Source organism: Dipteris shenzhenensis, chromosome 23 (assembly GCF_047967505.1).
Source record: "Dipteris shenzhenensis isolate YYH24624 ecotype China chromosome 23, Dip_SZ_1.0, whole genome shotgun sequence".
Lineage (NCBI taxonomy): Eukaryota > Viridiplantae > Streptophyta > Polypodiopsida > Gleicheniales > Dipteridaceae > Dipteris > Dipteris shenzhenensis.
Window position 1 is genome coordinate 7,252,367 of NC_141618.1, and position 12,416 is coordinate 7,264,782.

The window sequence follows — 12,416 nt, forward strand, 5'->3', positions numbered from 1 at the left end:
ACAATCCTTCAAGTGCTTGCCTAAACTCGAGCCTATCCTTTAGGTCGTCCTTCAGCAAGGTCCTTGCCAATTGAGGTTTTGATCCTAGCAATGTAGTCCAAAAGGGACTCATTCTTATTATGTTTCACCTCATATAGCGAGAACTTCCATCAGGGCTCTGATACCATATTAGAAAATGAAATTCTGCCAAAGGGTACCCCACAGCAGAAGACTGATAGATGGGCCCAGGAATTACATGCGGAAGTGTTTCACTATGGAATCAAGCTTCATCAACATGTGTGTACTTCACAACCATTCATGTGTGTGCAAGCCACTTATATATTTCCGTCCGTCCACAAACTGGACACAATACAATACCAAAATGTTCTCTATGCCTGGCACCTCTAGATCTCTGAGCCCACGTGCTCCACTGAGCTTATGTAGACTCTCTGTCCAAAGGATCCCTTCCAACTTGCTGTCTGGAAAGCCAGCCTAGGCGGGCAGTACCTTGAGCTAAGTTCCCCCCCCCCAACATGTGGCTAGATTTGTAGGTCTCCTTCACCTCCTATGTATAGGCCCAAGGATGATCCTCCGCTGCTCCTTCCTGCTCTTGGTTTTGCTGCTTCAAGTGATGATGAATGAGGCCCCTAGGGCCCCCTTTTATAGGGCTGAAGTCCACCCCCTACTGGCCGACTTGTTGCCCCCTACCAACCGCCTCAGCAGCCTGCCAACCGACTGGAGGGTTTGGGGGCTTGTAAATGCCCCTTTGGGCTCTCTTTGGTCTTTTTCTGGCCTGCTTGGCCACATGGCATCCAGCCACTGACCCAGGCAGTTCCATCCTTCGTTCTTAGCCCCAAGCCTGCCCATAGGGTCCCATAAACTTTGCTGAATTGGTTTCCCTGTGCACATCAGTCATCTTCATGTTTGGGCAGCATCTAGGCCCTTCTCTGTCATATCTGCCATCCATGGTGGATCTCCTTTGCCAAGTACTTGTCCTCTCTCTCTGTGCTGCCCACAAGGCAGCCCATGTGCTGCCCATGTGGCAGCCCCTGTTAGAATTATAGATATAATTCAGCAATGACCAATGTAATATAATAAGCTAGTTAGGGGCACTTTTCCCTCTTTAAGAGGTTTTTCCCCCTAACCGCAGTTAGTTCACTAACTATGGTTAGTGACTACTAAGGTTTTGTCACTAGGACGAAACCTTATCTTTCCTTCAGTGTGTGGTACTCTCACACTCTTCTATTGCAACTAAGCTTTTAGCTTCCAAGCTTCCAGCTCTCACACTCTCTCTTGCTCTCTCTCACTCACTCTCTACTCACATTTGGTATCAGAGCAGGTTCAAGAGCTTCGGGCTCCCTGCTCCCTTCAGTGCCAGCCCTTTGCCTCAAGCTTCAGCCTGCATAAACTCGTCCGTACAGTCCGTACGACTGTACGGAATCCCAACGTATAGTGCCGTACAGTCTCTGTACTGCCTCCGTACAGCTCCCGTAAAGCCTCCGTACAGTTTTTGTGCAGCGCCGTACAGCTGACGTACAGTTTCCATACAGCACCGTACAGATCGCCGTACCTACGTCGTTTCTCCCCGTACAGATTCGCCGTACAGATACGCCGTACAGTTTCGCCGTACAACGCAATACAGCGTGTATTGTACCTGTCATACAGCGTGTATTGTACTTGTCATCGTACATGCGTTCCGTACCTGTTGCAACCGTACTTGCGACACCTTCCGTACGTAGTTGTACCTGCAGTACCTGCTATCGGTGTACTTGCGTGTACACACTGTACAACAGGTAGTTGTACCTGTTTCCGTACAGGTTCCTCATTTCGTACACCTTGTCATCACCGTACGGTTCTGCATCATCAGTACTTTGTCGTACATCCGCACGAGAGGCATATTTGTACCTGCAGATCCGTACAGGATTTCCTTCATCTGCAGGTTCACAGTTACTTAATTTCAAGCACGAAATTTGGGGCTTTCAGTTCTGCAGTACAATTTCTTGAAGAAATTTGGGGATTTTGTGATTACACTGCAATTTTGTAGTAAAATTTGGGGCTTTTGCAGACAGAGCGCAATTCTTGCAATAGTTGGGGCTTTTGTTCAATTTGCCCCTTTCCGGTTGCAATTTCAGGCCTATTTTGGGGCTTTTGTGTTGGGAAAGCATTTTTTGGAGTATTCAGTTCATACTGCCTTTCTTGGAGTGTTTGAAGCACTTTTGGCAGATTTTGGAGAGTTTTTGATGCTTGGACAGATTTCTTACAGTGCAAGTACAGAAATCTAAGTTGCATTTACAGCCCTTGCTTGGCTGTGTTTTTTGGGAGTTGTGCATTTCATTCCCAGTAAGGGAATTCAGCTTTGTATCTGCTTCAATCTTTTTCTAAGAAATGGCCCATCAAAATCAGAATGAGTTCCAGTTTGGTGGTCTTTCACAAGAAGACAAGTTGGATGGTACCAACTACTCCCTCTGGAGTTTCATGATACGTAATATTCTGATTTCTCGAAATTTATGGGATTATGTCAATAGGGATGAGATCCGACCAGCAGATATTGCACCTGCTACCCCTCCTCAGCAAGGAGGTGGAAAAGGTCATGCACAAGGTGCAGCTGCAAGACAAGTTGTTGGTGCAGCTACAGTCAATACTCCAGAGCAGAAGAGATGGGATTCACGGGATGCCTTAGCTTTGTCATGCATCTCTCTTTCAGTGAAAAGATCTATCATTCCGCATATCCGGTCGTGTAAGACCTCCAGGGCAGCGTGGGATATCTTGGAAAGCATGTATGAGGCACGGAATGATGCAAGGGTATCTTTCTTGAAAAGAGAGTTGAGCAATACGCATATGGAGGAGGGTGACTCCATGTTAGTCCACCTCACAAAGCTACAGGATCTCAGAGAGCAATTGTTAAACATAAATGAAATTATTCCTGATTCAGAGATGATTACAACCACTCTGAATTCTCTTCCTGAGTCTTATCTCAGCTTTCACACTTCGCTGAACTTATCATTGAGGGGGGGTGCAAATCCTCTCACTTTTCATGAGTTGATAGGACTTCTGCTTCAGGAAGAGCAGACCAGGAAAAATTTGGCTTCATGTGCAGGTGAACAAGCCATGCTCTCAAAATTTAAATCAAAAACAAAGGGACAGGCAAAGACATCAGTAAATCAGCCTTCCAGTGGGTCAGGACAGCCTTCACAAAAGGCTAAAAATGATGCAAGTAAGCCCAAAAAGAAGGGTTTTTGTCACTACTACAAAAAGCTAGGTCATCACATAGCAGAATGCAGGAAAAGGCTTGCAAAAGAAAAGAAAAACAGCTCAGGTATGGCTGTTTCAGATTCAGCCCCTCATGCATCTGACAGTGGGGATGCTGCAGCCAACTTTGTTGGACAGGATCATGCCTCTTTATCTTGCATTTCAGATTCTAGGTTGGCTGTTCCAGATGCTCGGGATAGTACAGCCTCTTGCAGTGATGATACATATGCATTTTTGACTTGTAGCTCTGACTCTTCTACAGATGCATCTGCTTTCAGTGTTAATGAAACACTGAACACATGGTATTTTGACAGCGGTGCATCCAAGCACATCACTTCTAGGAAGTGTCTTTTTACTTCCTTGCATCCACCTCCCGTTGGTAAGAAAGTCACTTGTGCCAACAACTCGTCATATTCAGTACGTGGCACAGGAGAGGTTGAGCTCACTGCCATTGATGGCTCAATTTTCAGACTTTCAGATGTCTTATATGTGCTTGGCATAACCAAAAATCTCCTTTCAGTGTCCACTCTTAACAGAGGAGGATTTCAGGTCATCTTTGAGGATGACAAATGTGCTGTCCGAGACAGGGAAGCTGACTATGCCTTAAGGTTATCTGGTACTCTGCTGCGTGGGCTTTTCAGCTTGATATTTTAGAGAAAAGAGCAGCCCATGCGCTGGCAGTGTCTACCCCTACAGCTGCCATGCAAAATGCAGAATTATGGCATGCCAGATATGGCCACATGCATTACAACAGCTTGATGACACTTCAAAAGTTTTCAATGGTTGATGCATTGCCACCTCTTAAGATACCTCCTCCACATGCCTGTGAAGGGTGCATTTTAGGTAAGATGCATAGATTCCCCTTCAAGAAGGATGGTTCAGTTAAAGCTGTCCGCAAATTGCAGCTTATACACAGTGATGTCTGTGGTCCCATGAGGACTCCGTCGTTGGGTGGTCATCTCTACTTCGTTACATTTATTGATGACTACTCCAATTTTACTTGGGTTTATGGGCTGAAAAAGAAATCTGAAGTGTTCACGGTGTTTAAACACTTTTCAGCCATGGTTGAAAATGAAACCGGACTCAAGATACAGACACTGCGCACGGATAGAGGTGGGGAATACCTATCTGCAGAATTTGATGCTTTTCTCAAGGGCAAGGGTATTGTGCATCAGCTCACAGTCAGGCTGACCCCTCAGCAAAATGGCAAAGCTGAGAGGAAAAATAGAACCCTCATGGAGATGGACAGATGTATGCTGAAAAGCAAACACATGCCTCATAAATTATGGCTAGAGGGTTTGATGTGTGCCAATTACATTTTGAACAGGGCTCCCACTAAGGCTTTAAAAACAAAAACTCCTTTTGAGGTCTGGAATGACAGGAAGCCTTCAGTGGATCACTTCCGAGTCTTTGGATGCCTTGCCTATGCACATGTGTCAGTTGAATTTAGGCACAAATTGTCAGATAAAGCCATCAAATGCATATTTCTTGGGTACAATGCATAAAGCAAGGGGTACCGTCTCTACAATCCTGCTACACGCAAAATCATAGTAAGTAGAGATGTGATATTTTCTGAAAATTCAGCTCACACTCAGGCTGATTTTCAAATGCCTTCGTCTTCAGAGGATGTCTTTGAGGGGTTGCTACCCATTGCTTTGGGTTCCCCTGCTGATTTTTCTGATCCAAATCAGAATTTACAGCAACCTCTAGATGCTTCAGTTCCGCCACAAGATGTCTTGCCCCATCCACAGGCAGTGGAACAGGTGGTGCAGCAAGAAATTGCAGACATACATGCAGCAAAAACAGTCCCAAACTGGCTGTTACAGACTCTCAGGGAGAGTAAACTTGATGCTCCGTTATCTGGCAGGACTCGCAGTGCAGCAAGGCACATGGAAGGTGCTAATTCAGTGGAATCAGCATATGCAGGTACTCTCCTTGATGAGGAAGAGCCTGCCACATTCGAAGAGGCAAAGGATAATGTGCATTGGATGAATGCCATGCACGATGAGTTGCAGTCCATTGCAAAAAATCAGACTTGGGATGTTGTGGACTTGCCATAGGGTAAACATGCCATTGGCACACGATGGGTATTCAAAGTCAAACGGAAGCCAGATTCTCCATTGACAGATATAAGGCCAAGCTGGTTGCTAAGGGCTATGCTCAGAAAAAGGGCATAGATTATGAGGAGACATTCGCTCCTACATCCCGGATGACCACCATCCGATCAGTACTTGCAATGGCTGCACATTTTGAGTGGAATGTTCATCAGTTGGACATAAAAACAGCCTTCTTAAATGGGGACTTGCTGGAAGAGGTGTATGTCAAACCACCTCCGGGCTTTGAAATTACAGCAAATGCACTTCAAGTGTGCAAGCTCAACAAAGCTTTATATGGGCTGAAACAGGCCCCTCGTGCATGGTATGCCAAGATACATGCCTTTTTGACTAGCAAGGGGCTGTTATGTCTCAATCCAAGTATGTTCAGAAACTCTTGGACAGATTTAACGTGCAAGAGTGTAAGCCCATAGCCACTCCTATGGAACCGAGGCTGAAACTCACAATGCATGATGCAGGAGAATCAGTTGATGCCACACTTTACAGTCAGGCTATTGGATGCCTCATATATCTCTGCAACACTAGACCTGATATTCAGTTTGCAGTATCTCAGGTGAGCAGGTACATGCACAGCCCAAAAACTATGCATTGGCAGGCCGCTAAGCGCATCTTCCGTTATTTGCAGGGCACAAAGTCTTTTGGCTTACTATTTCCCAGGGGGGGTGACTTGCAAATGCATGCCTACAGTGATTCAGATTGGGCTGGTGATTATGACACTAGGCAGTCCACTAGTGGCAATTGTTTCTTTTTGGGTAAATCTTGCATTTCATGGCTGAGCAAGAAACAATCTACAGTGGCTACCTCATCATGTGAAGCTGAGTAAAGGGCAGCTTTCACAGCAACAGTTGAATGTGTCTGGCTGCGACGTCTATTTGCTGATCTTCATCTGTCTTTGGAGGGTCCCTCTCCAATTCTCACTGATAGTCAGAGTGCCATTGCAGTGGCAAAGAATCCAGTGTTTCATGCTCGCACGAAACACATCGAGGTTCACTATCACTACGTCAGAGAGAAGTTACATGCAGGAGAGATCAGTATGATCTTTGTGTCCACACATGACAACGTTGCAGATATTTTCACCAAAGCACTACCACGTGAAAAGTTTCAGGCATTTCGCAGTGCCCTGAACTTATATCCGTTTGGTGATTGATCAGCCTTGTACATGACATTGGCACTGCAGGGGGGTGTTAGAATTATAGATATAATTCAGCAGTGACCAATGTAAGAGGTTTTTCCCCCTAACCGCAGTTAGTTCACTAACTATGGTTAGTGACTACTAAGGTTTTGTCACTAGGAGAAAACCTTATCTTTCCTTCAGTGTGTGGTACTCTCACACTCTTCTATTGCAACTAAGCTTTCAGCTTCCAAGCTTCCAGCTCTCACACTCTCTCTTGCTCTCTCTCACTCACTCTCTACTCACAACCCCATGCCTGTTACTACTCTATGGTCCACCCCCCCAATGCACTCTCATATGGGGGCTCTCAGGTGGAGGAGACCAATCCTATGCGAACAAAAGGAGAGCAAGAGTGAGCAAGAGAGTGAACTGTACTCAGCCAAACACATTCAACTGTCGTTGTGAAAGCTGCCCTGTACTAAGCTTCACATAAGCAAGTAGCCAATGTAGATTGCTTCTTGCTCAGCCAAGAAATGCAAGCTTTGCCCAAAAAGAAACAATTACCACTAGTGGACTGCCCGGTATCATAGTCTCCAACCCGATCTGAATCACCGTAAGCATGCATCTGCAAGTCACCCCCCCTGGGAAACATCAAGCCATAAGACTTTGTGCCTTGCAAATAACGGAAGATGTGTTTTACAGCCTGCCAATAATTTGTCTTTGGGCTGTGGAATATCAACTCACCTGAGATACTCCATACTCAATATCGGGCCTAGTATTGCACAAATAAATGAGGCATCCAACAGCCTGGCTATAAAGTGTGACACACACTAATTCACCTGCATCATACATAGTAAGCTTCAGCCCCGGCTCCATGGGAGTGGCTATAGGCTTGCAATCATGCAGGTGGCTACACATGGGAGTCAGCCTTCAAGGATGAGACAAGGGATAGAGGAGCCAGGCAGGGTCACAGTATTGTACAGGTCTTCCCTCGCTGGAGCCATCTCCATTGAGAGGAAGGACGCACACTCCCGATTCATGTGGATCTGGATCCGACGCACAGACACCCGTGACCTTTTCATAGCAATATGCTACTTCCCGCCAGACACATCCCACTTCGCCAGAGTGGCACGAGAAGAGGGTGAGACATCGCCATATGCACCCTTACACAAGATATCCCACACCTTTCAGCCCGCGGGGAAGTTCTCCTTGTTGGGGACTTCAACGCCAGAATGAGTACGTGACAAGCACCACTCCTGGACTTCCCAGACGACTCTATCATGCTACCAGACATGGACCTAGACGGAGCAGGTATGACCAGGACCTCATCGGACCGACACAGGCCTGTTACACCATATGGACACGCGCTCCTTGATTTGGGCAGGATGCATGATCTCATCATCTACAATGGGCTCAACCTATGGCCCTCCTCAGGTGGTTTTACTTGCTTCCGACATGGGGGGGGCACTAGTGTAGTTGATTACATCATGGGATCCCCTGCCTTCACTTCATGTATCACCTGACTTCACCGTAGCACCACTCCCTCCAGGAGCTGATCACACATACCTATTCTTCACTATCGCCACCCCATGCTTAGCCACACCACACACACCCCACATAGGAAGCACGACACCTACCACGACATACACTTTGATCACAGCCTCTCACCGGCCTACTCTGGATGACTAAACAGACTCCTAACCTACATCGATCACATACCACTCATAGAGGACCGTGCTGCCCTGATTAGTCGCACACTTCATGAGGCTGCCCTCCAAATCTTTCCCCACACCACACGGTCCACTAGACCACCAACTCTTGGTTCTGTACCCTGCAACAATTGGTACGATGCGGAGTGCAAGGCATATCGCCGACAACTCCGACTTGAAACCAGATGCCACCTCCTGAGCACACAAGACACGGTACCCAAGTACCGACATCTCGTACGTCGAAAGAAGCAGGATTCACGAGGGAGTCCGACATAGAGAGTACTTACTCAGGCGACGGGGCTTGGCCACATCATCAAACACCTCTCACAGTAGGATCACAGAGTTCTTCCCATCGAGTGACATTGATCGTCCAGTCTCTAGCTGCAGACGTGACAGAGACCCCAACCCGACGATCGCAGCACAACACACGAGACATCGACGAGACACACAAATCACTCTGGGGGACCTCCCATCATTGTTTAGACCCGAGATACGTCCCACGGGAGTCACGGTTGTTCTGGTCTTGCGTCAAGCCTCGTCCAGGAGACCGTCGCACGGCACCCCTTGACGGGCACTAGCGTCCCATCACCGCATAGTTGCACGAAACGGCCGTTTCGTGGCTGGAAACGGAAACGGCGAAACGGAAACGGCGTTTCTTGAAGAAACGCCGTTTCGTAAAACCTGTTTTTGCCCTAAATCCCAAAAGTCGTGATTTCGCCGCCTAGCTCCATTTTTCGCCGCCTCCCACCGATCGCACTCCTCCTGTGCATCCTTGTTGCTCTCTCCACCTTCTCTAAGCTCTCTCCATCCCTCCATCCTTTGCTCTTGGACTCTCCATCCCGTTTTCCTCGGACCTCCATCCTTCTCTCTCCATCCTCTTCATCCTTTGCTCCATCTTCTCCATCCTGCAAAAGCTGCAGCTTGGCAGCCTGCTCTCCATCCCTCCATCCTTCTTCTCTCCATCCTCTCTTTAATCTTACCTGTAACCTCTCCATCCTCCTTCACTTCTACCTCTAGGCTCTGATCCTCCAGGCTCCTTCCACCTCTCCATCCTCTTTTACCTCTGAGCTCTCCATCCTCCTTCTACCTCTCCATCCTTTCTCACTTGTGACCTCTCCATCCTCCTTCTCACCTCTCCATCCTCCTCAATGCCGAGAGATGCTTATTGGGTCCATGTCTCCCTCCTAGATAGTTATAAAGGAGGCACTGGCTCCAAGAAGTATGAATGATGCATTGATGCTTGAAGGCTGAAGCTTTAAGTATAGATAATTGTATTATGTATGATTTGCAAATTGCACTCTATTGATAATTATATTATGTATAAAAAATAAAATTTTATACATAAATTGTATCATATTGCCGTTTCTTCCGTTTCCGTTTCGGCGGGGCCCGGAAACTCCGTTTCTTCCGTTTTTTCCGTTTCCGTTTCGACTGGTAACTATGCATCACCGGCTATGCACCAGCCAGGGCGACATGACATACGGAGGATTCCGCTTTGCTCCAATCCTTTTCTTTTCATTGTTACATCCAGATGTATTTTATTATGTATGATCAAACTTAGGATTCAGCACGGGTGATGATGCTCGTACCAGTAGCTCCACCCTTACTGTGATTTGTATCAGGTTTTCTTTTAGTCTCATAGACCCATCGGTCTTCCGAAGACTCTAATAAAATTTCTTTCTTTCTTTCTTTCTTTCTTTCTCACACACACACACACACACAAGTACTTGCTCACACCTGATGCTCAAATTAATCCAATCATGATGGCACACTTGCCCATTCTATTTCTTTGCTTTCAACTATTAGACATCTCACATCTTTTTTAATCCAATGATGGCACACTTGCCCATTCTATTTCTTTGCTTTCAACTATTAGAACCTCACAGCTTTTTTAATCAGCAATAAGCTGGTGTTAAACTAGTGTAAACTAACTATAAATACTACAATCAAGAGATACTCGAGTAATTTTAATCCTATAGATTGGTGATAAACTTCAGTTGTATATTACTAACATCTTTTTAACTACACTGCTCTCAGAATCAAGCCATCCATTCTCAATAAGGTTCATAATCCATCTTTGGACATGTTCCTATAAATCAAAGATCAATATAAAGTTCGATGAAAGTATGCTTTAGAAACTCCACGTTCCATTTTGTTTAGTTAGATATCAATGGAAAATTTGCAAAAATCATGGAATATCAATAATGCTCTCTCAAAAAAAATGCATTATGCCAAAACAAAAGCATACAACTGATACTAATTTTTAGGATTGATGATTCTATTTTTTCATCACATTGACCATCCTACGAATTAAAAAGTTTTCAAGAACAGTTCATACGTTATTGGCAAGATCTTGTAGAAAATGATCACGTCTAAGAGAAAGACCAAAGTTTTACCAGCAACACTATTGAGCATCTGTAACAAACAATGGTGTTGATAGAATGGGAGATACCCAACACCCCATCCTTGCAAATCAATATGGATTTGGTGCTCGACTCTAGCTCGATGCCCTCCTGAGCCTACACGTCGTTTTAATGGCGAAATTGTGAAGCCGCCTGACACCATGGCAAAGATGATATGTTCCTCATGTTATATTTTCAAATATATCTAGCAGATTTAAATAAACAAATAAATTATGGAAGGAACCATGTAAAATGAATAAGCGTGGAAATAAATTGAAGGCCTAGAGTTACTGCAGAATACTTGTTCTCCTCATTCATGTCTCTCGGCTTTAACCTTTTTTAAACAACAAAATCATGCATACATACTTTTGACATATTCGCATGCAGACAAATTGGCAAAATGAAGGAGTTGACATATTAAGAGCCAAACTCAACTACACCTTCACATGGCTCAGCTTTTGTTAAAAAGATTTCGATACATACTCTCAATCTCTGCACGTACACAGCCAGGCTGAGGAGGACAATGTGGATGCTCTTTTGAGCGGAACACAACAACTGCAATGCAATTTGGAAGTGCATCAATAGGACTCCCGACCATAGCTACCCAAAAACTGTACAGGAGGAAATTGAGTAAACATGGGATACTTTTACGTCCATACCATAGCTCCCATCCTCATTGCGTCGCCAATATCTTACATAGCACAAATCACGAGGCCATACTAACCTACAAATCACAAGCACAAACGCGGATAATTCTATCAAACCAAAGAAGTAAACCGTAACTCTTAAAGCAATTTATGATGCAAGAGTTTCTCATCACAACCAAAACTGATAGCAATAGAATACTCTAAAAGCACAGGGAAACACTAACTATGAAAAAAAAAACAGTGGCAAAATATAACATGTCATAACTTCAATTGAGCACGATGGTATAACCCTTCTAGCATCTAAATGACACACATTAAATTTTGCAATACATGTCAATCTCTTTCAAATCTAAAGACAAGTAAAGTAGAATAATTATTTACACATTAGCAAGTGAGTGACAGAGAAGGAGAGAGAGTTAACATCTATGTCTATTGAGACATAGAAAGAACAAAGACCCAAGGGAGAGCCTAATTGTCCCCCACCTAGTGCAAAAAGCAACAAAGAGGAATCCGTATCTTATGTGAAGTGCAATAGAACATGAAAATAGCAGGGACGCAAGAGGGACAATGTGCATAATGGCAACATGGTCAAAATGCATGGTCTTCCATCTCAAGAATCTCTACAATCTGATTTTTGCCGCTAGATCCCTTACCTGATGTAACTAGCTTGAGTTGGAATCAATCACGCTACTTTACAACATGAATGCAGCATCCTGAGCTACACACGAGAGAGAATCACAGCAAGGAAACCTAGACGCGTGTCTACCAATAGAGGATACGCTATGTTATAAGATATCTAATGAGGTAGGGAGCTAGTGACTACCACCCAGCCATAGGTTCTAGATACAGGAACCACCCTCAAGCCTTCCATCTTTCTCGGCCATGATCTGCCTCCCATACCACAAAAGCCCACAACCAAGAGCTGACTACTCCCAGGCCCATTACGTCTATGCTTGGAAGAGAACACTACCCAAGATCCCTAAACAATCAGTCCTCCACTTGGAACTATACGAGAAGCCTTCTTTTCACAACAAGCCCTTCTCAAGAAAACTAGATTTCGTGCACCTAGCTTTGATCTAGGTCTCAAGTTGTTTGTACCAACCACTGATTCAGACTATGCCCATATCTCTGGATCAATATAGGTCCCAGATACATCTGGCATGCCCTGAGCCTAGCTCATATAGGGTTATATCAACAGTCCTTAC

General features: G+C 45.1%; 1 protein-coding gene across 2 annotated transcripts in view; it reads right to left on the bottom strand.

The window, feature by feature from the left end:
- The window catches only part of LOC147886935 (protein ENHANCED DISEASE RESISTANCE 2-like), a 137,165-nt gene that overhangs the window by 62,338 nt on the left and 62,411 nt on the right, over window positions 1-12,416 (bottom strand). For both annotated transcript variants that reach the window (XM_087394851.1, XM_087394849.1), the window contains exons 11-13: window positions 11,224-11,288; window positions 11,048-11,119; window positions 10,559-10,717 (exon numbers count right to left, since the gene is read on the bottom strand). In XM_087394851.1, coding sequence (XP_087250977.1) covers window positions 10,559-10,717; window positions 11,048-11,119; window positions 11,224-11,288 — 296 coding nt within the window. The remainder of the gene's footprint in view (window positions 1-10,558; window positions 10,718-11,047; window positions 11,120-11,223; window positions 11,289-12,416) is intronic.